Source organism: Carassius auratus, chromosome 22, assembly GCF_003368295.1.
Source record: "Carassius auratus strain Wakin chromosome 22, ASM336829v1, whole genome shotgun sequence".
Taxonomy (NCBI): domain Eukaryota; kingdom Metazoa; phylum Chordata; class Actinopteri; order Cypriniformes; family Cyprinidae; genus Carassius; species Carassius auratus.
Window position 1 is genome coordinate 22,782,690 of NC_039264.1, and position 24,851 is coordinate 22,807,540.

Here is a 24,851-nt window from a genome sequence, read left to right on the forward strand (position 1 = left end):
ATATATATTGTTTAATACTAATTTAAATGAATAGGAAACACAGATTATAGGTCAAATTGAAAAGAGATAAGAGAATTATCTCTTTCAAATCAATCATCATCACTTACACAGTTTGACTGGTCAATGTTAAATCACAAAATTATTGTTTTGTTATTTAGCTACCATAGGTATTTTATTAGTTTAGCTTTTTGTACAACATAAGATTTAAATAAACTGAAAGACTAATAAAAGTGTGAAACTTCATTAAATTCTACACAAATTCGAATGCATAACTGACAGAGTACTGAATGATTGATGTGTTAACCAGTGATCCCCCGCACATATTTTTTTATATCTAATAAGAGAAGACTAGACTCTCAACATTTTTTCTTCTTTTTTCAAAGCATGAAAAACACACATGGATAATTTATCGCTCCCTTGAAGGATGTCTCTAGAAAAAAAAAAATCCTTAAGATGTGCTACTAGTATGCAGCAAAGCAAACAAAGGTGAATGGGTCCTGAATTCCCAAGGGCTCTGGTGACCGGAGGTGCATGTGAAAGCGGCTGCGCGTCAAAAGATACGTGGAAGTTGAGAGAGAAAGACAAATGCGCAAAAGAGTTTCTGAACAAGCACAAGGGAAAGTGGGGCAGCTCCCAAAGGACGTTCATCACGCCTGCTTCGTCCCGTCAATCAAAAATCAAGATGAACGTGAAGAATCTGCTTTTTTTTCAAACATCCATCTGCACAAGAACCAGTACAGGGGGCGCCTCAGCTACTTTGGCCTTGCGTGGGAGCAGCCGGGCAAGGCTTCGGTAGGACGGCGTGGCCCTCAGCAGGAGTTCTTTGAGTCCGGCCCGGAATTCGCGGCGGATCAGGCAGTAGAGCACCGGGTTGAGGCAACTGTTTGTGTGGGCCAAGCACACAGTCAGTGGGAAAGCGTATGCCTGGGCATTGTAGAAGGCCTTGCTGAAGGGCACCAGGTCAAACTTAATAAGGACGCCCCACAGAGTCAGGGCCTGGTTGGGCAACCAACACAAGAAGAACGACAGGACGACGATCACAACCGATTTGGTGACCTTCGAGCACCGCTTGTGCCGCCCCTGCTCACTTTCAGAGCCCGCCACGCTGCTAATCCTACGGCTAAGCACGATTCTCAGAAGTAAGAGATAGCAAACAGTGATCACCACCAGTGGGATCAGAAACCCAAGCAGGACCTTTTGCAACTGGTACAATCCTAGCAACAACTGCGGGTCCCAGCTTCCCGTTTCAGGGAAGCGGACCAGGCACAGCTCCTCATCTGGCGCAACTTGGGCGATAGTGGAATAAATTGCATGTGGGAGGGTTGCTATCAGGGAGACGACCCAAATGCCCAAGCTGATCCACTTGGCCGCAGCCGCCGCCGCTCGGCGACTGTGCATCTTCAGCGAGGACGCGATGGAATAGTACCTGGCCACGCTCATGGCGGTCAGGAAAAATACGCTGGCGTACATGTTCATCGTGGTGACCGAGCTGATGATTTTGCACATGACTTTGCCGAAGGGCCAGCGGAAGTCCAACGCCGTGTCTATGGCCCAGAACGGTAGGGTTAGGACGAACTGCAGGTCGGTTAGAGCCAGACCCATCACAAAGCAGTTGATGGAAGACTGCTTCTGCCGGTAGCGCGAGTGCAGCAGGTAGAGCGCCAGAGAGTTGCCTACAAGTCCCAGAGCGCACACCACTGAATAAATGAGGGCGATCATCACACGCACAGCCAAACTAGACCCATCACCTTGTAGCGTCGAACTAGACTCCTTTGTCAACAACTGCAGCCAGCAGCGTAAAGACAGGTTCCCGCTGGCAGAGTCAGTACAGTTGTCCAGCACCACGCTGGTGTCCAGTGTGTGCTCACATTCTCCCAGCTCTAGAGTTTGTGTGCTGTTATTCCTCTCCATGGCAGGCTCCCACTCAGTCCGTTGTTATGTTGAAATGATGCAAACGGAGAAACGAATCCATTCATGTAATTCACCTCAAGTTCATTGTGGCAACCGCACTTTGACTGCCGGCATGTGTAATTACTTCACCGGCTGCGAGAGCGCCGTCTAATCAGTCCCACTCTCGCGCGCACCTCTGTGCGCTCTGCAGCGCGCGCACATTCTTTTATACTCCGATGAGCGTGACGTGCGTCCGCGCGCTGCTGAGGCACGCGCCGCTTTACTGTCTGTCGGATGATATGTGATAATGAAGCCAAGTTTTTACTTGTTGTGGTTCGTAATACTAAATTAGTTTTTAAAGTTTTTAAAAGTCATACGGATGAAGCTCAATGACTTCAATGACTTGTGATTTGGTTTTATAGGGGAATGTTGTTTTGGATAAATAACCTTATAGCTTAAAATACCTCAAATGTAAGTTTTTGAGTTCTTTTTTAAGTTATCAAGATACAATATGTCACTTAATCTTTTGACACAATACCAGTAATGCATTCTAGAAAATATAAGTGCTATTTGACATTTGGTTTCAGTTTCTTAAATATGTTTCTGTTTAGAATTGTTTAGAATTTAGAACTGTTACTATATAGCATAATGTTTATTATATAGATACTATTACTATATACTATATATATATATATATATATATATATATATATATATATATATATATATATATATATACTATATATATATATATATATATATATATATATATATATATAGTTATGGTTATATATTTAGTTATATAAATGTATATAAGCTATATAAATTTCAATTTTTTTATTATTTTATACAAAAGGTATGCAATCCAATCTTAGCATGTTGTATTTTGCAACAAAATTTATTAAAGTATATTGCTCTCTCTATCTTTCTCTCCCTCACACACACACACACTTCATCTTTCTCACTTTATAGGTGCTTGTGTGTGCTGAGCCCACCTCCAATTTAATTTACTCCAATTCAATTACTCTAATTTATTTTTTTCTCTTTCTCTTTATCCACCCGTGATAACTTCAATCACACACAAGCTTTTCCCCCCACATTCAGACTTTTAATTGCAACCCATAAATATTGGAAACAAAATATTGAAATCCACACAATGAATGTGATGACAGCTTATCGATTGGAGTCGTTCGTCTTAGTTGTTGGGTTCATTTTGAAGATTACTGAGCCAAGAATTGCACAGTTTTTGCCTTGAGGAGCACAGAGTTAGAAATTTATTTTTACAAACTTCATGCATCAAATCAGCACCAGATTAATCAAGTAAAAATGACGTCAAAGCGAAGAGACACACAGTGTCCTGTGGATGAAAGATGCAAGTTTATCTCTGTATGGTTAAAGAGGCGCTGCAAGATGGAAACCTTACTGAAAAGTAGCCTACATTTTAATTACATTTGAATATTATTACTGAGATCAAGATTATGAATAATCTATACATCCTCTGTATTTTTTTTCTAAGTTTTCTTATCTAAAAGTGTCTTGAAGAACCTCCCACACGTTTTCTCATTCCTGGGCAAGTTATTTGTCAAGGATGCTCATATTTGTTTTTACTGAGATCGCTTGTTCACCAGTTCTTCTCATCTGCACTGGCCTCATTCTGTCCCTTGTGACGTCCAAATTGTTCTGAAAGGCATTTACGCGTTGACGTCGACAGACAGATAGTTGTCCATTTCATAAGACATATTTTACATTTATTGGAAAAAGCAACAACAAAGGCAATTCAACACAACGTATTATTGAAAAAGCACATTTGTTATCGAAAGCAATTTATGCACACTAACGTGTTCTCATTCCCGAAAAAATTACTTCAGCCTTCAGAGTAATACCCATAAAGCAGAACTGTCTTCAAAGAGAAGACAAGCACAAGGCAGCACTTTAGGACAAACTTGCTGAAGGATTCCAGATTTAAAATTCATGAATTGGAATGAGCTGATTTTGTATTATTATTATTATTATTATTATTATTCACCTCAGCTGTAGTCCAAGTTCTACATTGACAGAGCAGATGGTTCTAACTTCTAGTGATCACAGCCATAATATATACAGTGGAGTCCAAAAATCTGATGCTGCATCTAGGATTTTAATGCATTTATTTTCAATTATTTCAAACTTTAATCTGAAAATAAAAGTAAAATAAATATTTAACATTTGACCATGGCATTCAGATTTCATTGCTTGCATTGAACTCAATGAAACAAATTCATTCTTTTTTTATTCCTACTGTTCACTCAAACTGTTATTTTTATGTTTATTTTATTGGGCCACACAATGCTCTGAATAGGCCTACTTGACTCTAATTGGTCAGGTGCAGCAGCCTGATATTTCCAAAGACTATCTAAAAGCCTACTTAAAGGTGCTGTATGTATGATTGACACCGAGTGGTTGAACTAGGTATTGCAGTCCAAATTCAAAATATTGGACAAGTTTTTTCTTTTTTCACCTAGAGCTTGATGCACCTTGATGCACACGCAGGTTGCCAGATTGACTACACAAACAGGAAAGAGAGCACTTGACGATGAATAAAATGAAATACACTGTTTTCAGCCAACTGGCAACCCGAGGTGCCGAAACACATTTGGGTAAATGTGTCAGTGGATGAGTTTCACAAACCAAAACAGAGACCGACATTCAGGCCCGGAACAGATATTTTCAAAGGAGAGTAGCTGACTGTAGCATTGTTTTTCAGATCAACAAGTATTTTAACTTAGCATGTTTCTAAAACATCTGCAAACATATTATGGTATTTTTATGCTTTAGTATAGTCAAAAACTTACAGAACCTTTAAAGGGACTTTGATGTTTCCCATAGCAAGGCTGTGTCTCAATCCACTCAGGCTCTTGTTTTATACAAACACAACTGTCGCCATCTTGCATCCCAGTTATCGATTGTAGTGAAAATGACCTCAGAGCAGTATTAATGTCAATATTATTTCATTATTTCAACATTCCTCATTCCTCAACATTCGTTGCTAGTCCGATTGCTTTGTACGTTGTATAGTGGACAATTTTGTTTAAGCATAAGTTTGTAAATTCCATATTAATATGCCATGTTTATTTAGCGTGTGGATTAAATAAACAAGCAAGATAATTTACAATCAGTCTGTCAGTTATTCTCGCAAAGAATACGAGACTGTGCCTTGTTTTAAAACACGTGCACATTTTTGTTTGGACCCCACTGCATTTTAACGAAAAGTCAAAATTGCTTTTCTTCTTTCAGCTTCTGGCAAGCTTAAAACACGAGCGAATGCATTTCCATCATTCCAAATCAACAGATAAAATTGGACTTGTTATTTTATCCATAGTTTGATAATATATAAATAAGCAGCTATGTATACTGTGTCTTTTAAAATGACTTCAGCAGAAAGTAGAAAAACGAGCTTCCAGCAATCTGTTGGCTGGCTCCCGTCTTCAAAAGCGCTGTTAAAGTAGTTTTGACAAATCCCCGGGTAAATCCCCTTCTGCCCTTCACATGTCATCAGCGTGAGGACTCCGCCGCGAGCCGCGTCCCGGATTCAAGGTCACTGTCGCTACATGCCCAGTGATGGGGTCTCCATGGTGATGGTCGTCACGCTGGTCTAAACTGTGGTTGTGAGATTCAGAATCGTAATTGATGGATTCTTGTCTCCTGTGAAGTTTTCCCAGCAGTGACGCTATCTCCGCCATACGTTTATCCTCAGAGAAGCGCGGGAACATTTTGGAGTCCTCAGACACGGAGAACGGATGCTCCAGGGCGCGCAGCACGCGGGAAGACTGAAGGTTGTGCAGTGACCGTGACTGAACTGAAAGGGGTTAAAAAAAAATGTTAGAAAGTTATTCAAACTCCTCCTTTTAAAAAGTGTATATGTTCTTAAAAACAATAACGCCACTTAATATTTGCTAATTTGCACATGAAAATTGTATTTTTATTTAATATTTATTTAGAATAAATGTAGGCCTACACTCTCATTAGTTTAAGTAATTAATCTTGTAACAATTAACAACAGTGTCTACACATAAATCACAAGAGAATTCTTTCATTGTTCCCCTCGAATGTCGTTGGTGAAAATTCCACCACAGCGTCATCTCCGACACATCACCATATCGCGCTGTACGTAATTATGTTCTGTAACGTAAATTAATTTGTAAACTTTTAGGTAAATAAAATGGCCGACTCCTTTTGTCTTGCTAAGGCTCATTTCTGAACTTGCCGTTTGTATAATAAATACGGGAAAAAACTTTTTGTTTTCACACTTTTGCATCATTGGACACACACTGGAAATGATGTTCACAAATGACAGGCCTATTTATCTTAATTTCTCTTTAGTTTAATTTTATTTATTTTTTTAAGTGAACGCTCGAAATACACTAACACTTTAATAAGCTTTAATACATTAACTAACATGAAATAATGGAAACTTAATGTAAAGTTTTACAATTATTTGTAACCCCTTAAAAAATAAATATAAAATAAATATTAAATAGTTAATTGATATCTCACTATTTATTAAGATGATAATATTTTTCTGTGGAATAATTCATATTTTTATGATGGATTTTAATAGTTTGAATATTGGACAAGGCATACATAAAATCTGCACATGAAGGGCATTTGAAAATTAGCAAATGTAATGTGCAACTGCTTGACTGAATGATGTAACCTTTATAGACAAAAAAAAGATATACATCTGTTTTTAATAAAACTTTGCCACAAAAGTGCTCTAATTTTAAGAAACACCCATAACGCAAAGATATTTATACACTTTTTACCCTATACGTATTGTCAATCCCTCATAATCAAACTTATGAACTTGGTTTTGACTAGCTACAGTACAGGAAGTACAGGTGATTTTAAATAAATTAGAATGTCGTGGAAAAGTTCATTTATTTCGGTAATTCAACTCAAATTGTGAAGTTAAATTCAGTGCACACAGACTGAAGTAGTTTAAGTTTTTGGTTCTTTTAATTGTGATGATTTTGTCTCACATTTAACAAAAACCCACCAAGTCACAATCTCAACAAATAAGAATACTTCATAAAACCAATAAAAAATAAATTTATAAAATTGTTGGTCTTCTGGAAAGTGTTCATTTACTGTACATGTACTCAATACTTGGTAGGGGCTCCTTTTGCTTTAATTACTGCCTCAATTCAGCGTGGCATGGAGGTGATCAGTTTGTGGCATTGCTGAGGTGGTATGGAAGCCCAGGTTTCCTTGACAGTAGCCTTCAACTAATATGGATTTGTTGTTCTTTTGTTTCTCCTTTTCCTCTTGATAATACCCCACAGATTCTCTAAGGGGTTCAGGTCTGGTGAGTTTGCTGGCCAGTCAAGCACACCGTGGTCATTTAACCAAGTTTTGGTGTGGGAAGGTGCCAAATCCTGCTGGAAAATGAAATCAACATCTTCAGAAAGCTGGGCAGCAGAAGGAAGCATGATTTGCTCCAAGATTTCTTGGAAAACGGGTGCAGTGACTTTGGTTTCCAAAAAACATAATGGACCAACACCAACAGATGACATTGCACCCCAAATCATCACAGACTGTGGAATCTTAACAATGGACTTCAGGCAACTAGGGCTATGAGTAAGACGCCTCTGACGTTGTCTGTGGTTCAACAAAATCCTCGACACATCTGTGTGTGGTGGCTCTTCATGCCTTGACCCCAGTCTCAGTCCATTCCTTGTGAAGTTCACTCAAATTCTTGAATCCAGTTTACATGACAATCCTCATAATGCTGTGGTTCTCTCGGTTGGTTGTGCAACTTTTTCTTCCACACTTTTTCCTCTCACTCAACCTTCTGTTAACATGCTTGGATACAGCACTCTGTGAACAGCCATCTTCTTTGTCAATGAATGTTTGTGGTTTACCCTCCTTGTGAAGGGTGTCAATGATTGTCTTCTGGACAACTGTCAGATCTGTCTTCCCCATGATTGAGTAGTCTAGTGAACCAAACTGAGAGACCATTTTGAAGGCTCAGGAAACCTTTACAGGTGTTTTGAGTTGACATGTCCCCATATTCTAATTTGTTGAGATTGTGAATGGATGGGTTTTTGTTAAATGTGAGCCAAAATCATCACAATTGAAAGAACCAAAGACTTAAACTACTTCAGTTTATATGCATTTAATTGATTTAATACACAAGTTTCACAATTTGAGTTGCATTACTGAAATAAATGAACTTTTCCACGACATTCTAATTTATTGAGATACACCTGTAGAAAGGGAATGGCAAGTTATTTTTCATCTATGTAGGAAATAAACATACAAGTCACTCTGTGACACATTTTCCCCTGTTCTTTTTTTCCTGAACTTCGACCATCCACTTCAAAAGAGCTGCAGTGTTCAACAGGATGCTAATCGAACAAGACTGTGACCAAGTGCACCAAACTTTAACCATGACCTACGCTTAGCCTGTAGAATAAGAATTGATTGCCTTCAGAAACACTGACAGCCGTTTGATGAGGACAAATTACAGCTTTTCTTCCACGCCGTTGATTCAGCGTGTGAGAAACATGACTAAGCTGTTTGCCATTCCTCTTGCCATTCAACTCTCTCAGTACTTCCAATAACTGTCTCAAGGTTTCAGTCCAAGCCTAATGGCTTGTCGACCAAATGATGCATTTCACTGATTGAAAAACCCTTCGTTCTTCAAGCATGACATTTTCGTCTCAAGTTAGCACTAGAGGATATAAAGTAGTTGTAATGGGGTTTTCCCCTCAAGGGCTGAATGGAGGAGATGTTTTGGACAGAAAACTCACCTCTCAATGGACTGAAGTCTCCATGTTGGCTGACCTTGGTATCTGTGAAGGGCTTCAGATTGGGCAGCAGAATCAAGGTGAAAGACAGAAGCAGCACCTGAGGGACAGAGGCAGATGGAAAGCTTGAGTGTAGTTGAGTTGAGTTTCTTTTTATGTGATTATTTAGTTCCAAAGCCTCCTTCATGTTGAGGAACACTGATGATTGCTTTAAAGGAGAGTTCACCCAAAAATGTACATTAAGTAATTAATTACTTACTCTCATGTCATTTCAAACCCGTAAGACTGTTGTTCATCTTTGGAACACAAATTAAGATATTTTTGATGAAATCTAAGATCTTTCTGCCCCTACAAAAATTATGGTTAACCCACTGATGTTGTATGGACTACTTTAACAATGTCCTTATTATCTTTCTGGGCTTTGAACATGTCAGTTGCATTGCTGTCTATGCAGGGTCAAAAAGCTATAATATTTCAATATTTGTTCAGAAGATAAACATAGGTCTTATGGGTTTGGAATTACATGAGTGCGAGTAATTAATGACAGAAATTTCATTGTTGAGCAAACTGTCCCTTTAAGAGCACGTCAGTCAAAGTCTTGACTAGTCATAAAACACAATGAAATGTACTTTAGTGTGAGACTTTTTTATATTCACCTTATGTACCTTAGTGTAAGTCAGTTTTTTTTTTTTTACATTTAATCAACTGAAGTCAACCAGAAATGGCATTTTCAATTAATATTACTTAAAATAAAAGCTTATCTTCAGTGTCCAATAATCCTCCAGAAATGGTGCTCAAGAAGCATTTCTTCTTATTAGTGTCATAATGAAAACAATGCTCCTTAGTTTTTTGTGTGTGTGATTTTTATTTTTATTTTCAGGATACTTTGATGAACATAAAATAAAATAATAATAATAATAATAATAATAATAATAATAATTTTAAAATAAATCAAATTAAATAATTTGGAATTTGAAAGATCTCAGTCTGATTTCGAGAGGCTTGAAATTATTTGAGATCATTTCATTCTTGTGACAGGATAAAATAATATTAAGAAATAAAAATATAGACGTGATGGTAATCAAAAACAAATCTGTGAAATACTTAAAGGGGTCATCGGATGCTGAATTCACTTTACAAGCTGTTATAACATGAATGTGTGTTGGAAGTGTGTGTACTCATCCATCCTATAATGATGAAAATCTCATTAGCATTTAAAGCAACATGGACTAAAAAGCAGCTTGCTAAAAACAGAGCTGATTTTGACAGGAAATAAAGGGGTTTTTTTACATTACCATTGAGATATTTCTACCAAAATATATTATAGACTTTTCATTAAGACCCTTAAGAATAATATCAACTTAGAAAATATTGGCATCCCATGAGCCCTTTAAGTATAGGGACCAATTCTCACTAGTAGTAGCATGCATATTACTAGCATATTGGCTGTTTATTAGTGCTTGTAAAACACATATTGTCCATGACCATATTCTACATCTTTAATCCTACCCAACACTTAGACTTATCCATTTAACTACTAATAAGCAGTAATTAGGAGTTTATTTAGACAAAAGTTAATAGTTTTATTTATAGTGAGAACTATACCTTAAAAAAAACTGTGACCCAAATCTGCATGTAGTTTTATTGTTATTCATTTTGTTGAAATTTTAAAAAGTAATCTCGTTTCATCTTTCTTTCCTTACAGTGTAAAGTTTGTATTCGATTTGCATCTTTCTAGGGAATTTTTCTTGGCACTGAATTCGGTTTGCTTACGGTGGGTTGTGGGTTGAGGCATTTTCTGTAAAATTGCTTTGAAACAGTATTCATGAATCTGTAAATAAATGATTCAAATTGCAAATGCTTCTCTTCAGGTTTATACATCTAAAAGCATAGATAATATTTTCCAGACGATCTTTCAATAATTGATTGTAATACAGCATCATATTTCTCTGACACAACATAAATGTGTCTCTATATCACTTATTCCCTTTTTTTATATGCTAATATTTCTTCTTTTAACACTTACCAGAATGCAGGTCCCAGTCTGGGCCGTTTTGTTGGATCCATTCATGACCATCGCCTGCAGCCGACGCAGCTGTTCCATCAGGGAGCTGAAATGGACAGAGGGGGGTAAAAGTTTGATTCCAGGAGCCTGTAATGAGTGTGAATATTACCAAGTAAATGATTCCCTCACATGTTGCATTTCTCCAGCTGGAAGACTTTCCTCTGCAGCTCCTGGCTGTGTGCGCTGCATGCTGCCATCCTACGAAAACAGATTCCCATAAGAACCATGTAAATGAAAACAGGTTGCAATCAAATCCACACTCGAGTTAATTCTCAGACACAGCAGTGAACTTCCACCTGGTATTTTGCCAGGAGGTTTGTGTTCAGTAGCTGCAAATTTCATCAACGCGGATTATGATTTTTACACCGTGATTCAACGCACGTAGCTTTGCTCCATTTGTTCGAGCACAACAGTTGATACCTGCTCTCCAGGCCATCGATGTATTCTTTCTTCTTCTTCCTGCTCTCTTGGGCCGACTGCTTGTTGCGGATCTTTCGGCGGATTTTCTTCAGAATCCTTTCCTCGTACTTGATCATGGGAGGGAAGCAGAAACATTGAGCTACAAAGACTGCGCTCTACTTTTACGGTGTAGTTGCCAACTGACGGTACCTTGGTAAGCGGGAACTGATTTGGCAGAGTCAGTCCTTCCTTGGCAAGTAATCGTTTCTCATTCTCTGTGAGAATCAGCTCCCGGTAGGACTGCTGGGACACCTTTGTGGCCTGGAATATCAAATGGGCATGAAGGTAACAAACCCAATCAACGTCTCTGTGTGGCTGGATGGTCAGAAACCTATCGAGTTCACCTTTTATCTGCAGTCAAGTTCGCCTTTTCCCTATTCTGCCTTGTGTGTTTTACCTAGCTTCATGCCTGAGTGGAGACTCACGGGTTCTGGTGTGCCAGATAGCAGCAGGTCCTTGATAGTTCGAGGGAATCCAGTGTTCGGTTGAGCCTGTGGTGTTTCAGATGCACGCTGCATCCCTCCGGCCCTGTCTGGGAAGAAGCCAGTCTCCCAGCCATCTGCAGCAACAGATAATACTATTTATCTTTCTTTGTTTGCGTGTGTAGAGATTCACAAAGCTCAGGAATGGGGGCTTATCTTCTGAATGTGTAGCAAAACCCGGGCACAATGCAGTGAATCAATAAGTAGGAGGCTAATCATCTGTGTTTACAAAGTCTCGAGTCACATGGAAGGTTCACAAATACTTGATACTCACTGAAATTAAAAGGAAAGTTGGTGTCGAGATTGTGTTGGGCCTGGGATACGACAATGCGAGGATTCAAAAGAGGGCTTGCGGTTGGCGGCGGACTCTCGATGTGATCCGAATGAGGATCTTCGCTGGTTCCGCTGTCGCTAGGAGAGGGCGACCAAACTGGAGATCCAGAAACAGAGTCGTACCCATCTAAAAGTGCGCTGAAGAAGTCCTCATTACCCTGAGCGGGCATCATCATCTGGCAATCAAGAATGATGAGATATTGAATAATTTATTTCGCGGAACACAAAATAAGAATTTCAAAGAACTGTTTTCGTCAAAAAACATTCTACAGAATATCTTCTTTTGTGTTCTGCACGAGGAATAAAGTCAAAAACGTTTTGGAATGACATTAGGGTAAGCGAATTATCAGTTTCATTTTGGGAAGAATTCAAATCTCCCTTTTATGTTAAACTTGGAAGACCTTAAAAACTTGGAAGAAGCCAGACTTACATGAGGGGCTTGGACTGGCCAAAGCTGATCGATTTGTGGTCCCATAGTCTCATGCCGTAAGATGCCATCATTCTTATCAAAGAGCAAATCGAGTAATTCTATCCCTTCACCAACCTGAGACAGTGAATATAATTGTTGTATGTATCATTTGCTGCCAGTGGGATTCAATGGAAAAGACAGAAAATTGACCAAAGCACCAAAACAGTTGAAAGCAAGCAAATGTTGAAGACATAAAAGATAACTTTTCTATTTTTCTGAACTTTGCTCTGTATGAGATATTACACGGGCAGGCTAGATAACATAGGCTACATTTAATGCTAATTTTTCATGCAAAACCAGTTCAAATTCAAAGCATTATGACTTACCTGGTCTGAATAGTGCTCCATTACTGTTACCCAGGGCTAACGCAGTCTATATCCTTGAAAAAAATGCCAAAAAATGGGACTTAACCAAAATATCTGTTAATCCTCACTCTATCTTTGTCATTCTGCTCGCCCAGGACAAAGTTCGAACTCCAACGCAACAATCAGGCCATCATCCTCTTCATTTGATTGGCTGCTCTTTGTTGAGATGTGGGAACACCCTGGAGAAATAGTAAAGTTTGTATTTCAGCCAAACATACAGCAATTCTGTGTTAGACATTATCAAGTAATAGAAATCACATTATCAGCTCGAGTCAAACCAGTTAAACTGCATCAACAGGGGCAAACTCACCTTTTTCCCCCCCGACAGTATACCACACTTCCCTTCTCATCCCTGGAAAAATCATTCTTTGGAATTATTTATATGTTTCAGTGCGCTTGCAGGTAAGGGTTTCAGGCATTTGTTGTGAATGGGGGAAACACCTGATGCAGAACCAGTTCAAAGGTCACGTTTTCCCTTCTCTCTGAGGTAATTTGACCTTTCACACAGTTTTGATAGTCAACAAATATACAATATACATAATAAACAGTATATTTACTATAACTAGCTGTAGAAAGCAATTATTTTCAGTGCATTTTTTATCAATTGTTTTTGAATGATAAAGACCTGTTTTGAATCATACATATATACATATTACTATTATTATTAGTTTTACTGCATAATCACCTTTTTATTATTTTTAGCTGATTTCTAATCATTTTGATGATGATTAACTAATTCTATTATTAATTATACTGCTTCTCGGTCTTCACCAGACTATTATTCATTTTATTTTTGAACGGTTAATATCTGTTGCAATCTGAGCTGTTTTGAGCCATCCATTTATATTATTATTTTTGCTCTTTTTAGTATGGAAATATTTTTTCTTTACTTTTAATTATTAGCAATTCAAATTTTATTTGATTAAATGATACTTTTATGACTTCACCAGATTATTATTATTTTTATTTATTTTTTATATTTTAATATTGGCTACTGCTTGTCCGCCTTTTCCAGACTTGACTGTTTTATAAGTCATAATTTAGATTTATTTATTTCTGAATGGTAATAATTCTGTTCTCATTTTCCTCTTGACGTCAGAGCTGCTTTGACTCACGCAGGAACAACTGTCATCTCATCAGGCACAGTGTGTCTTCTCATAAAACAAGTCTATCTCCATCTACTCTTATTTCATCATCTGCCGAACAAAACTTTGAAGCTGAACAGGCCCATCCAACTTTGAAAGCTATCCTGATTTACTAGGAATCATCTTTTGTGTAAGCTGTAGCTTTAAAAAATCATTTCTCATTCTCAGAGGAGATCTATTATGTATCAGACAGGCTTTGTTCAAATTTACCAGAGCCGTTTCTTTGCTTACTCTTCATTAGCAAGCACAGATTCAGACATCAATTAAGGCACAATGTCATTTGTATTCAGGGGAACTTTAAACACACATTAATGGCACCGTCAGGTTTACGTATGTCCACTGCGCTTACTCACCATCAAAGAAAGCAGCGTCACGCACACGGTTCAAAGCATCAGCCACTGTTTTACAAAGCACTCACGTACCTCTCCACAAGAGACATAATTAGACGGTGGAATTCCTACATGGAGTGTCAATTCCAGGGAAAGTTTGAAGGAAAACTGAAGGGCGGACAGTTTTCCTGGATGTTTCCCCCTCTTCTTTAATACACTTATGTCTTAGTCATAAAAAGTATTGTTTAGGAAAAAAATCAATGGCAAACTAAGAGGCTTCGAATGTGACGCACAGATTTTTCCACACTGTTTCTATTAAATCCCCCTTGAATTAGGCAAGGCACCATTGCTGCTTTACCACAAACAGAAAAGATTGGACACTTTTTACCCATTTTAAGCAATATTTTATAGGGATAGTTCTCCCCAAATAATAAAATTAACATGATATACTCACCCTCAAGCCATCCTAGGTTTATATGACTGTCTTTTCTCAGATAAATACAATCAGAGTTATATTAATAAATGTCCTGGTTCTTTATAATGGCAGTGAATGGGTGTTGAGTTTTTGAAGTCCAATAAAATGCATCCATCCATTATAAAAAGTGCTCCACATAGCTTTTGAGGGTTAATAAAGGCCTTCTGAAGGGAATCGACACATTTTTGTGAGAGAAAAAAAAAAAAAATCAATCTCCGGTGAGAAGTTACGAATAAATACAATGTTTGTTCAAAGATAACAGGTCTTCAATACAACTCTCAAAACTTTAGCACCAAGAAATTATTAATTCATAGTTTATGGAAAGTTTTTTCTGAAACGTTTTAGTTGGATGTTCTTCTTACACTTTTTTTTTTAAATATTACAACTTGTTTTGGAACATTTAGAAAACATTCAAAACTAACCTTTCCATCATGTCTGCATAATGATTAAACAACATTTTAGGACAGCGCGATGTGGACTACTTGTACTTACCGAAAGCGTACACTGATGGTCCACTCCGCAACAAAATGATTGCACATCTGGCTGTTTTTATATTGTTTTATCGACGGATTGTACAGGTTGAAAACGCAACGGGCTTCTCACTGCCTGCGCATGTGCAATTGGTGCTTTTGAAGCCTACTGAAAAAAAAATGGAGGCACGCGGACGTCAGGAAAATGGAGAAACTAAATTTGAGCGGTCAAAGAGAATTTGTAGGAATGTCGGTTTTGTGGGGTTTTTTTCACTGTAAATTATAAACTAAATTATTATTTTCTTTTTCACTTACAAAAACTACGTTTAACAGGATTTTACTGTAAAATGAAATTAAATGAACTTGCGGGTTACAAATTGACATGGTTTTTACACTTTTTACCAATAAAATAAAAATCCTTTTGTACTTACCCAGTGTCACTGAAAAGTCCTAAGCATAAGCAGCCGTAACCAAAATCCCATGAGTGCGCCGACTGAAAAATATATATATATTTTCAGCTCACTTCATTTATTGACTGATACTTTTTATCCACTCAGACGGATTGAAGGCTCGTGCGCCTGACCAAGTCGCTCTTTTCTGTCACTTTGATTTCACCCCAAGACAGACTGATGGTGTCCTAAAAAAACCGTCTGTTCTCGGTTTGATTAAAATGGTTGTATTCAGTGAACTTGTGACCTTGACGTGGTTGCAGTCTCTTCTTCCTCCTACACCTCTCAACAACAGTGAACATTGTAGTCACATAGATGGTAAGAGCACAATTGCAATTGTATACTTTTTTTCTCTACTTCACATGCAGTCCACATGGGCTCTGTAACCATCTGGATGCTCCCGCCCTACTTGTTTTTCAGGGAACACATTCTGTCACCAACAAAGTGGATTGTGAGGAAAGGTGGTGGCCACATTTTGGAACAGCACCTTGGTTTTGCAGACGGCTATGAATATCTTTTCCCATTATGTTTCTGTTAAAGATTCTTTGTGGGGATAAACCCAGAGAATAAAACACAATGCACTGCAAAATGTCCTAAGACAAGAGAAATGATGAAGATGAACTGTTCCAGCATAAGATTACTGTATTTTAATTTGTTATACATGCAATGTTTAAATAAAGAATTTGATATTTTGTAATTATTCCGTCTGTTTTAATTGAATGCCAGTAGTGCAATACAGTATGTAGGATAAAAATAAAAATGAATTCTATATAAAAATAGAATTATAAAATCAAATGAAATCTATATTAAAATAAATGGACTACAGTATTACACGGATGAATTACATTTTGTATAGTAATTTACGGTAAAATGGTACAGTTTGCTACTGTAAATCAAATACAGTTTGCCACTGTAAATATTAATTACAGTAACTTACTGACAACAGTGTCATATATGTAATTGGTAGGTAGATAATGCTAAACTACTTATGCCAAATCTGAGCATCCTCAGTTGAAATGTATTAGTCCTAACACATAGTCTGGACTAAAAAAGATACGTCTTGCTGACATAAATGCAGATGTCAAATATCCGTACCCTTGTAGCCTACATGTGCTATCAGGGAAATGTCTGAAAACTTAAAGCATTTATTCATGTTCAATTCAATACTTCAGTCCAACGAAAACACATAGGCCACAGTATCTCCACATCAGAATAGCCTAGGCTACTAATCACGTAGCCTGCATTATCTGTCAGATACATGATTTACATCCCGTCACCTTTAAAAATAAGTTGATAGTGTGTGAATCAGAGTTTGCAAGGCTGTGGAGACATTGTAACGGAATCAGTGACGAGGCGCCACCTGCTGGTCGAATTCCCGCTTTATATGAAAGAAACTGTTTAAAAAGTTTAAATGATCCGTTTCTCATGTGCCTGTAATTTACTGAAATTAAATTATATATTTATCTCGTTGTATACCCTATTCCCAACATTTTCTCTCATCCTGGAAAATACGGTAATGCTACGTCATCACGTACAATACGTACGGCGCGCGCTCAATATATATTCATGAGGGTTGCGTTCCCCCTCTCTCACCCTCGCCTGGGTCCCAATGAGTTCATCGTTAAACGAATCCAAAAACATCGGGGAAATGGTAAGGCGATATATGACGGCATTTACTTTATGCATTAATAATTTTCTAAAGTTTGATATTTTGTGACCATTTAAGTGCTTTGAGTTCAATTTGGTTTAGTGAAGATGCTGTAAGAAACACTTTTGAAACCCTGACCAACATATGAATTCAATTTTCTCTTTTTGTAAGAAATTGTATTGCATTCTCTCTTAAGTCTGTACGCTTATATGTACAGTTACTGTTTTAAAAAAAAATAATTTAAACAATTTTCTGAAATGGTGAACCGATGTCATCGATCCCTTTACTTCTGACCAGTTGTGCTCTCTGGGTGTGTTATCCTGGTTTCATCAAAGCCTATTGTCAGCTGAATTGGTTCCTAAAGGTCTGTTTCAGTGGTGTGTTAGCAAAACAGCTGGTGCTAAAGACTGCACATGAAGTTCTGCACAAGTTAATTAAACTTTAATATCTATTAAAATTCCTCTAGAATTTCATTTTACTTGCCCCCTCATGGGTGCTGCCATTTTGAGACCACATGAGCTATTAGCGTTCATTGTCGTTGAAATAAAATCCACATTTACTAAAATAACACCCACTGCTCAGAAATTCATTGTGTTGTTCATATTACACTTGTAGGAACAAAATATAGGCTAAACGTAGCTTTGCTACTGCATAATTTTGAACTTCATGCTTCTAGATCGAGATCGATTGGTAGTCGTTATATAGTCCAAAACCATATAATAGGTGGTGATGCTAAAATGGCGGGGTTTTGGTAAAACTAGGTACACTGTTAAAAATGTTTTTTTTTTTTTTTATTGATGCATTAGAATCATTTTAGGTTCCCTAAAGAACCTTTTAGTGAATTGCTCTTAGAACAATTTTTTTTAAAGATCTTTTTATCATAAGAACGTTTTGTGCAATGGAAAGGTTCAATTAAATTTTTTAATTGATTGTCTTAAAATGTTTTTTAGGTACACGGTCTACTTAATGTCCTGCTCCTAGACCAATGCAGTCATTGGTACTGTTGACTTTGGATCTGGACTGCATGAACTGTTTTTTACTTTGAAGCAGTTGGTGGAGATGTATGTAATGAAGTTTGCTGCCAAAGGTGAAGCCCAGCTGGGCGGTGCAAGAAGTTGGAGGACATGATGAAGCTTTGGGGAGACCGGTGAGATGGGGAAAAGCCAACAGAACAACCCAGCTGAATATAATGTTTCTTTCTGTAACATGTGACCATTTCTTGCAGGTAATCTGACCCTTCTGCCACTTCACCAGATGGCTAAATAATTCCCAGGACTTTAGCCCAATTGATCCTGGACCCTATCTTTAATGTGAGTATTCTTGCTCTGAGTGGTAACGTATAGTTGTTATCCAAGCCATTAATGATGATTTTAAAATTCTTCACTTTGACCTGATTGTCTTGATGAAAATTGTTTGTCTGATATGGCTGTTGTCAACAACTTGGGTTCATTTGCTTTGTGCATATGGATATTTTATGGAGCTGTTACTTTTCCCATTATATAGATATTTGATGCCATCATGAACTTCATTGGCAGATCCTGCCTGGAGACCCCATGGAAGCCAATTCCAAGCCTGCCCAGATGGTGGCTGACACACAAAAGCGCAAGGGACTCGAAGGCATTCTAGCTTTAGACAACTACTTGGACAAATTGTAGATTTACACTAGAGGCATGACCATAGTTTTTAGGTGGTCTTGTTGTCTGCCTTAGGCAGGCATCTGTATTACAGATCAACAGGCAAATGGTGGCTTTTCTCACCTCCTAGTGGGATTTAAAAATTTAGTCAAATGAGTTGCACAATTTATGTACTGTGGTATGTGGATATTCTGTGCTTGCTGTGATATCATTAAAAGATAATAACAGTCTACCTCAATGTAAAATATTTCTGGAAGACTCATGTTTTTGTAAGCCTGAAATACAAGTCTTAATCAGCAATGCAATGTCTCTGCTTGTCTTTTTATTATTATTGGTTTGGATATGCTAATATGTGCAGACAGGCAGGTATAGTGTGTGCATCTGTACCTTTAAGGTTTTATTAAAAGTTTTGGTTTCAATTTCTGAGGAATTGTCTTAAATTCTGGATTTTGGTTTGGAAAAAATGAATTTTACATCAAAATGAGGGATTCATGTATGGTCTTTTCAATGTATATGGTAGTTGTACCCATCCTAGGTTTTTATTATTTGTGCCATGGTAAATATGCCACATATTCTGACTAATGTCCATTAGCCAAAGTTAATTGTCAACTTTAATATTTAACATACAATATTAACAGTTACATTTTTAAACTTCACTATTTCTGTTCTATACACATTTGTGTTTGAAACAAGAATCTAGTTTAAAAGCAATCTGACTGGATTCAGATTCATGTGACTCGAGGAAAACAAGCTTGGGGTGTAGACTTTAATGGAACATAACGAAAACAAGACATGGACATATTTACAGTGCTTACAAGGTAAGCATTGGTACATTCATGAAGCCATTTCCTGTTCATCTTCCTTCTATCAACATCTCAGTAAATGAATATTCATAATTGGTAACAAATGTATTCAGTATTTCACAGCAGTCAATACTTTAGAGCTTTTATACATCGTGGCTTTGTGAATCTAAGTGCTCTTGTGGTTTATCACTATAAGAAGGGCAAATATGATAAAACAACACTTTATAAACATCTACTGTTCACATTGCCGTGGAAGAAATGGTGTTTCACCTCTAGCAAGGGGTGCAGGCCACTCAAAACGGGTACATAACAGTCCATTATACAATGAATTGATGTCTTAATTGAGATGTAGTGTACTTTCCCCAAACTTGCTGTTGCACCTGGGGGCTTAAGTGCATCAGTGCGATCTGAAGGACTGTAATAAACAATCAAGGGTCAAAGATGGGACCAAAAAAAAAAAAACACCAGTTGTTGTCAACATTCAAATAAATGTACAAATGGAAGAGAGTTACCCTCTAGAGTTGAACTGTACCTGTAGTAGTTCATTGCAATTAAAGTTCACCTCTTTGTTCATTAATTAGCAAAGACACTGGCTGCTCATAACATCAAGGTGGTACTACGAGGTGCTACTTGGGTAGAAACAGAATCTGTACCCTAAGTACACTTTTAAAGGACTGAATTCTCATGCTTCAAATCTTAGAAACAAAAGCCGTTAGAAATGAGAGATCAGTATTTGGTCACCGGTCTGCATGGAGACCGGTGAATTGGCCACAAAATGCAATGCGAAACTCCTCAACTGTGAGACGATTCAGCTTGGTCATTATGTGTAGAAGATGACCTCTGGGATTTGTCCATCCTCTACAGAAGTGCCATTGTTATTGCCTGCAGCGTAGCAGAATGTAAAGCAGGTCTTGGTACCAGTAGCAGGGGCTTCATGGGTGACTTTACGCATCCCTTTGGTCCCATAATGAGAGTCTGGCCCCTGCAAATGCATCAATCCATTAAAGGTTAATTGATAATTCATTAAATAATGTATTCAATTATATAGATATTGTTTTACATGATTATTCGTTGGTAACAAAGGGATTTCAAGGGAACTACATGTGCAGTCAAAAAAAGGTCCATTGTCCAATAGCGTAGTGATGTTTGAAACACAGCCCACGCAGAAGTCAATTTTAAAACCATTAATTCACTTGAACCCAATGCAAAATCTGCATGGGAAAATCTTTCGCTCTCGTGCAAAATTCCAGATCCCATGGATTCCTAATAATTAATAGCCAGTAGACTTTAGTTAACAAAGTATTAGCTTTGCAAGCATTAATGCAACTGTAGATGCAAGGAACCCAGATTTGGTACTTGCCATTGCTTGTAGGTGGCAAGTGGCATTTACAATAACCATTTTGGCATATGAATGGACTAATACACAAATTTGGGTCTGTTTTACCTTGAGGGTGGCGCAGGCAATGTAGTTGACACTGGGAAGAATTTCCACAGGCTCCTTGAACATGACTCGGAAAGTACTGGCCGTTCCATCGCAGCTAAAGCCTGTATCATTCTGACCGAGAACTGTATTGCTGTCTGTATGTATTATCTACATTAGAAGAAAATGTGCAGTTTTACCACTCACATACTGACAAGATCATATTAATATTTCCAAGATCATCTTCAAGCACAGAAAAACAAAGACTACTCTAGTCCTTATTGCAATTAAATTTAGCCAAGAATCGGCCACTTAGACAGAAAGAGCATCTGTCAGACATGCATTGACCATCAGTGAACGCACTGCAGGCAGATCATGCTTGAAATTTGAATTTCTTACCTGGATGTTGACCTGATAGTCAGTTGGACCATGTATTGACCCATAGAGCCCAAATCCCACCACAAATATTCTGCGGTTCACAGAAAACCTGTGTGGAATTTGAATGCAAACATTACTCGACAACAGTTTTTAACGTTCCACCTAAATCAGGTAGCTACATAAAATGACTAGAATCAAATCCACATGTTCCCCTTCGATGTCTCAGCCCTTTTTCAATCAATGGGTTTTAAAAACACACTTACTTACCGTATGCGGTCACTGGTTCCGCTGTAGCCCCAGCGACTCTCCACCTGACTGAAACGTGTGATACTGCACTCTTTCCCCCGGAGGCAGCAGCGAGGCCGGTCAATAAACTCCACGTGTGGTTTTGGATTGACGGTAAAATGCAGAAACAGACTGACCACCTCGCGGTCTGTGAGTATTCCAGACTGAGCCGGACCTATCGCACACATACACAAGGTTTAGCTCTATGGCTAATGCCACTCAGGAAGCTAGAGCACCTATCGCTAAGGTCAAGTGAAATATGACAGATCCACTTTTCAGAAAAAGCATTCAGGAAATCACCTGCCGCAAACTCTTCAATAGTCATAAGCGGGAACCGAATAAGGGAAAGTGCTTTTCCCAACACTCTGCGCTTGTTCTCTGGTGTTGGCTGTAACTGTTGCCTTTGGGCCTCAGCTTCCGCCCAACGAACCGCAGCCCCGAAGAGACGCACTTCCCGTAGCCCCAGCGTGTCTCTCTCCAGGACTGCCACAAGGGTGTCTGCACGGGAGGGAACATAAGACAGTCTATTGCTGACTTACTCTTCTGATTGTATTTTGTTGTGATATTTGATACTTAAGAGCAGTACCGAGGTCGACATCTGTGAAGCCCTCGGCGGCTAGCGCATCAGCGGTGTTCTTGTCGATATTTTCTAAACAGAGACTAGCCAGCTGGGGCTCGTCAAAAAGCCGTGCCTAAAAGCAAAAGGAACCGTGTTTTCATACAATCTATAATAGACAACACAAAAAAACAAAACATAACAGACAACACTCAATAAGCCCGAGGCGCTGTTTGCTAGGATTTGAAAGGGAGCTGTCAAACATGGGGACTCAAGATGACTGGGGGACAAACTCGTCAGATATGTCAGTTCCTATTGCCACCATCAAACCGGACTCAAATCCCGGTGATTACCTGGGTAAGCAACATGAACGCATTGTCAGCGCGTAGGTTTTTCTTTAAGAATTCGACGCAGTGGGCTTCGAGCGCAGGTACTGCGTACTTTTTGGCTGAGTAAAGCGTGGTCATAACGGTCTCCGGTCCAATTTGCACTTCATCGGAGTATAAAAATCTGTAATTGGAAAAAGAACAACTATTATAGACTTACAGATTGACAGAAAGACATAAAGAAGACGATAGAGAGACAATAAGTTATGTCTTGAGATGGACAATTTAGCAGATTTTCTTAAGAAAACAGACTGTCAAACTTTACTCAGTACCTGTTTTATTGTTGGTTTGAGTCTAGTTATTACTTCTGTCCACAATGTCCAGAATATATTTTAAGGTTCTGGTTCATGGTAACGGTTTATTTCCGCCAAAATATCGTCGCTCTAGCCACCACAAGCATTTAAAAACTAACAAAGAATCTAAAAGCTTAATTACTAACTGTTGTAGCTGTATTAGTAGGAACAAAAACCGTATTATATCGGCGGAAACACGTTAATATACCATGGTACATGTTTGCAATGGTTGTGCTGACTGCAGTTACATGGCAGAGGACATCTGAAGGACGTTATGACAGCAAGGGTCAACACAAAGAAGAGCAGGACAGAGCATCCAGCATGCAGTGAAGCCCATTCTTACTTGAGAAGGGCTAGAAATGCAGCCGGTTCCACATCTGGCAGCTCAATTTCGGTCGACGTTGTAGCCATGCCACCGTTGAACATGGCATCAAACACAGCACTTCCCACCGCGAGAGCAAATCTGCGAAGAGCAACGGGACCGCGCTGTAAATACGGCCATTTGAGGATTAAATATGGATTTATCCTCACCGAAACAACTGCTATAGCTTATATTCATCTAGCGGAAGAATTTACCATACGCTTTGTTTATAGCAATATAAATAATGATTCAAAAACGACTCCAGTCAAACATAGAAACAGACCGCTCTTCATCCCTACCTGTGCGCTGGAATGCGCTGCACTCCCATCCCCTTCCCAACCAAAAAATGGACGTCACTTAGCACTTCGTTGTTAAACAAAAATGCAAACCTTTCTTTCACTGTACTTTTTGTCGCTTGCCAGTTGTAGACCGGCTCTCGATAAACCAAAACTGAAGCCGGGCTGCTGGGAAGCGAGGCGACGGCGGCGGACGCGTCGGAGGACGCGGAGGAAGACGAAGAGGAGGTTGAAGATGATGATGGAGTCGCCGTCATGTTTGACGCAGCGCCCGAAGTCGCTCCGCTTGGACAGACCGACTGCCGCGGAGGGTTGTGCGCGCTCGGCGTGCTCCTCACCGCGGACTCGGCGCCTCCTCCGCCGTTCTCCGGGCCTGTCCGGGGGTTCGCGTTCCCCGCGCCCCGGTTCATTCCCCCGGCCGCGACCACGACTCCCCCGTTGCTGGCGGGTGACGAATGGGCGCTGTTGCTCGGTGGTGCATTGCCAAGAGGCCCCGAATTAGACAAGTTTAGGCATGAGGATCGGCTGTTGCTTTCCCCCGCAGCCATCTTGGATGGTGAACACTCCAGGCTCTGCGTGAATAAACAAACACAACAGCGCATAACCAGAAATACTGGCCGAATGACTGCCTTGCCACGAGAGACTCGAGCATCACCGAGCCCCCTTTTAATTAACCTGGCCTTCCTGCCTGCAATTCATTCTAGTTTTCATGTTTAGGATGTGAGAGTTTTATTCTTTAGCCAGCATATTGTTGGAGAGGAGGCAGATGTGCGTGGAAATATTTTCATTCTGGAGAGTGGCGAAAATACTAAGAGAGCAGCTTTTCCACACATGGCATTAAAATTACAAATGTTTAAAATAAGTTGAACCATATGAGAAGTGTAATTGTTAACAGTTATGTTAAATTGCTGTTTTACAGGCGGTTGGTTGGTTTTTGCTTTATATTTACTTTTTTTTTTTAAAAATAATATTAAAAATGATCTTTTATTCATTCAATTAACTCTGAGGTCCTCACAGTTGTAGAAATTGAATTTTAAAATTGTGAATTAGGTAATAATATTATTTCATTATC

The 24,851-nt window shown here is 38.8% G+C and overlaps 3 protein-coding genes, 1 long non-coding RNA gene and 1 other non-coding gene across 9 annotated transcripts; 2 read left to right on the forward strand and 3 right to left on the reverse strand.

Annotated features, from left to right (window-relative positions):
* Positions 1 to 318: 318 nt before the first annotated feature.
* On the reverse strand, positions 319 to 2,123 carry LOC113040681 (relaxin-3 receptor 1-like). Its single transcript, XM_026198958.1, has one exon. It carries the CDS (start codon positions 1,909 to 1,911, stop codon positions 709 to 711), a length of 1,203 nt encoding a protein of 400 aa, XP_026054743.1. The 5' UTR covers positions 1,912 to 2,123; the 3' UTR covers positions 319 to 708.
* Positions 2,124 to 4,976: 2,853 nt separating this feature from the next.
* On the reverse strand, positions 4,977 to 15,384 carry LOC113040046 (cyclic AMP-responsive element-binding protein 3-like protein 3-A). The gene is made up of 11 exons (XM_026198270.1): positions 15,293 to 15,384; positions 12,813 to 13,030; positions 12,448 to 12,561; positions 11,959 to 12,193; positions 11,628 to 11,761; positions 11,353 to 11,463; positions 11,164 to 11,270; positions 10,873 to 10,941; positions 10,705 to 10,789; positions 8,682 to 8,778; positions 4,977 to 5,725 (listed from the first exon to the last, which is right to left on the reverse strand). The coding sequence occupies exons 2-11, from the start codon at positions 12,831 to 12,833 to the stop codon at positions 5,412 to 5,414; spliced, it is 1,287 nt and encodes a 428-aa protein (XP_026054055.1). The 5' UTR covers positions 12,834 to 13,030; positions 15,293 to 15,384; the 3' UTR covers positions 4,977 to 5,411.
* A 1,915-nt stretch (positions 15,385 to 17,299) lies between these two features.
* Positions 17,300 to 19,301, forward strand: LOC113040048 (uncharacterized). 2 transcript variants are annotated; one of them, XR_003275145.1, is made up of 4 exons: positions 17,300 to 17,370; positions 18,318 to 18,514; positions 18,593 to 18,677; positions 18,871 to 19,301. It is a non-coding gene; the product is annotated as an uncharacterized LOC113040048 (long non-coding RNA). The 2 variants fall into 2 exon arrangements; XR_003275144.1 differs by lacking the exon at positions 17,300 to 17,370 and having other exon boundaries at positions 18,287 to 18,514.
* LOC113040808 (small nucleolar RNA SNORD37) lies at positions 18,725 to 18,790 on the forward strand. The gene has a single exon (XR_003275305.1). It is a non-coding gene; the product is annotated as a small nucleolar RNA SNORD37 (small nucleolar RNA).
* A 452-nt stretch (positions 19,302 to 19,753) lies between the features above and the next one.
* Positions 19,754 to 24,557, reverse strand: LOC113040049 (BTB/POZ domain-containing protein 2-like). 4 transcript variants are annotated; one of them, XM_026198272.1, is made up of 9 exons: positions 23,873 to 24,553; positions 23,466 to 23,585; positions 22,797 to 22,953; positions 22,474 to 22,579; positions 22,188 to 22,385; positions 21,870 to 22,062; positions 21,624 to 21,711; positions 21,249 to 21,395; positions 19,754 to 20,786 (listed from the first exon to the last, which is right to left on the reverse strand). In XM_026198272.1, the coding sequence occupies exons 1-9, from the start codon at positions 24,379 to 24,381 to the stop codon at positions 20,625 to 20,627; spliced, it is 1,680 nt and encodes a 559-aa protein (XP_026054057.1). In that variant the 5' UTR covers positions 24,382 to 24,553; the 3' UTR covers positions 19,754 to 20,624. The 4 variants fall into 4 exon arrangements, with proteins under 4 accessions (XP_026054057.1, XP_026054056.1, XP_026054060.1 ...); XM_026198271.1 differs by having other exon boundaries at positions 23,783 to 24,553; XM_026198275.1 differs by lacking the exon at positions 23,466 to 23,585 and having other exon boundaries at positions 23,873 to 24,557.
* Between the last annotated feature and the right edge of the window lie 294 nt (positions 24,558 to 24,851).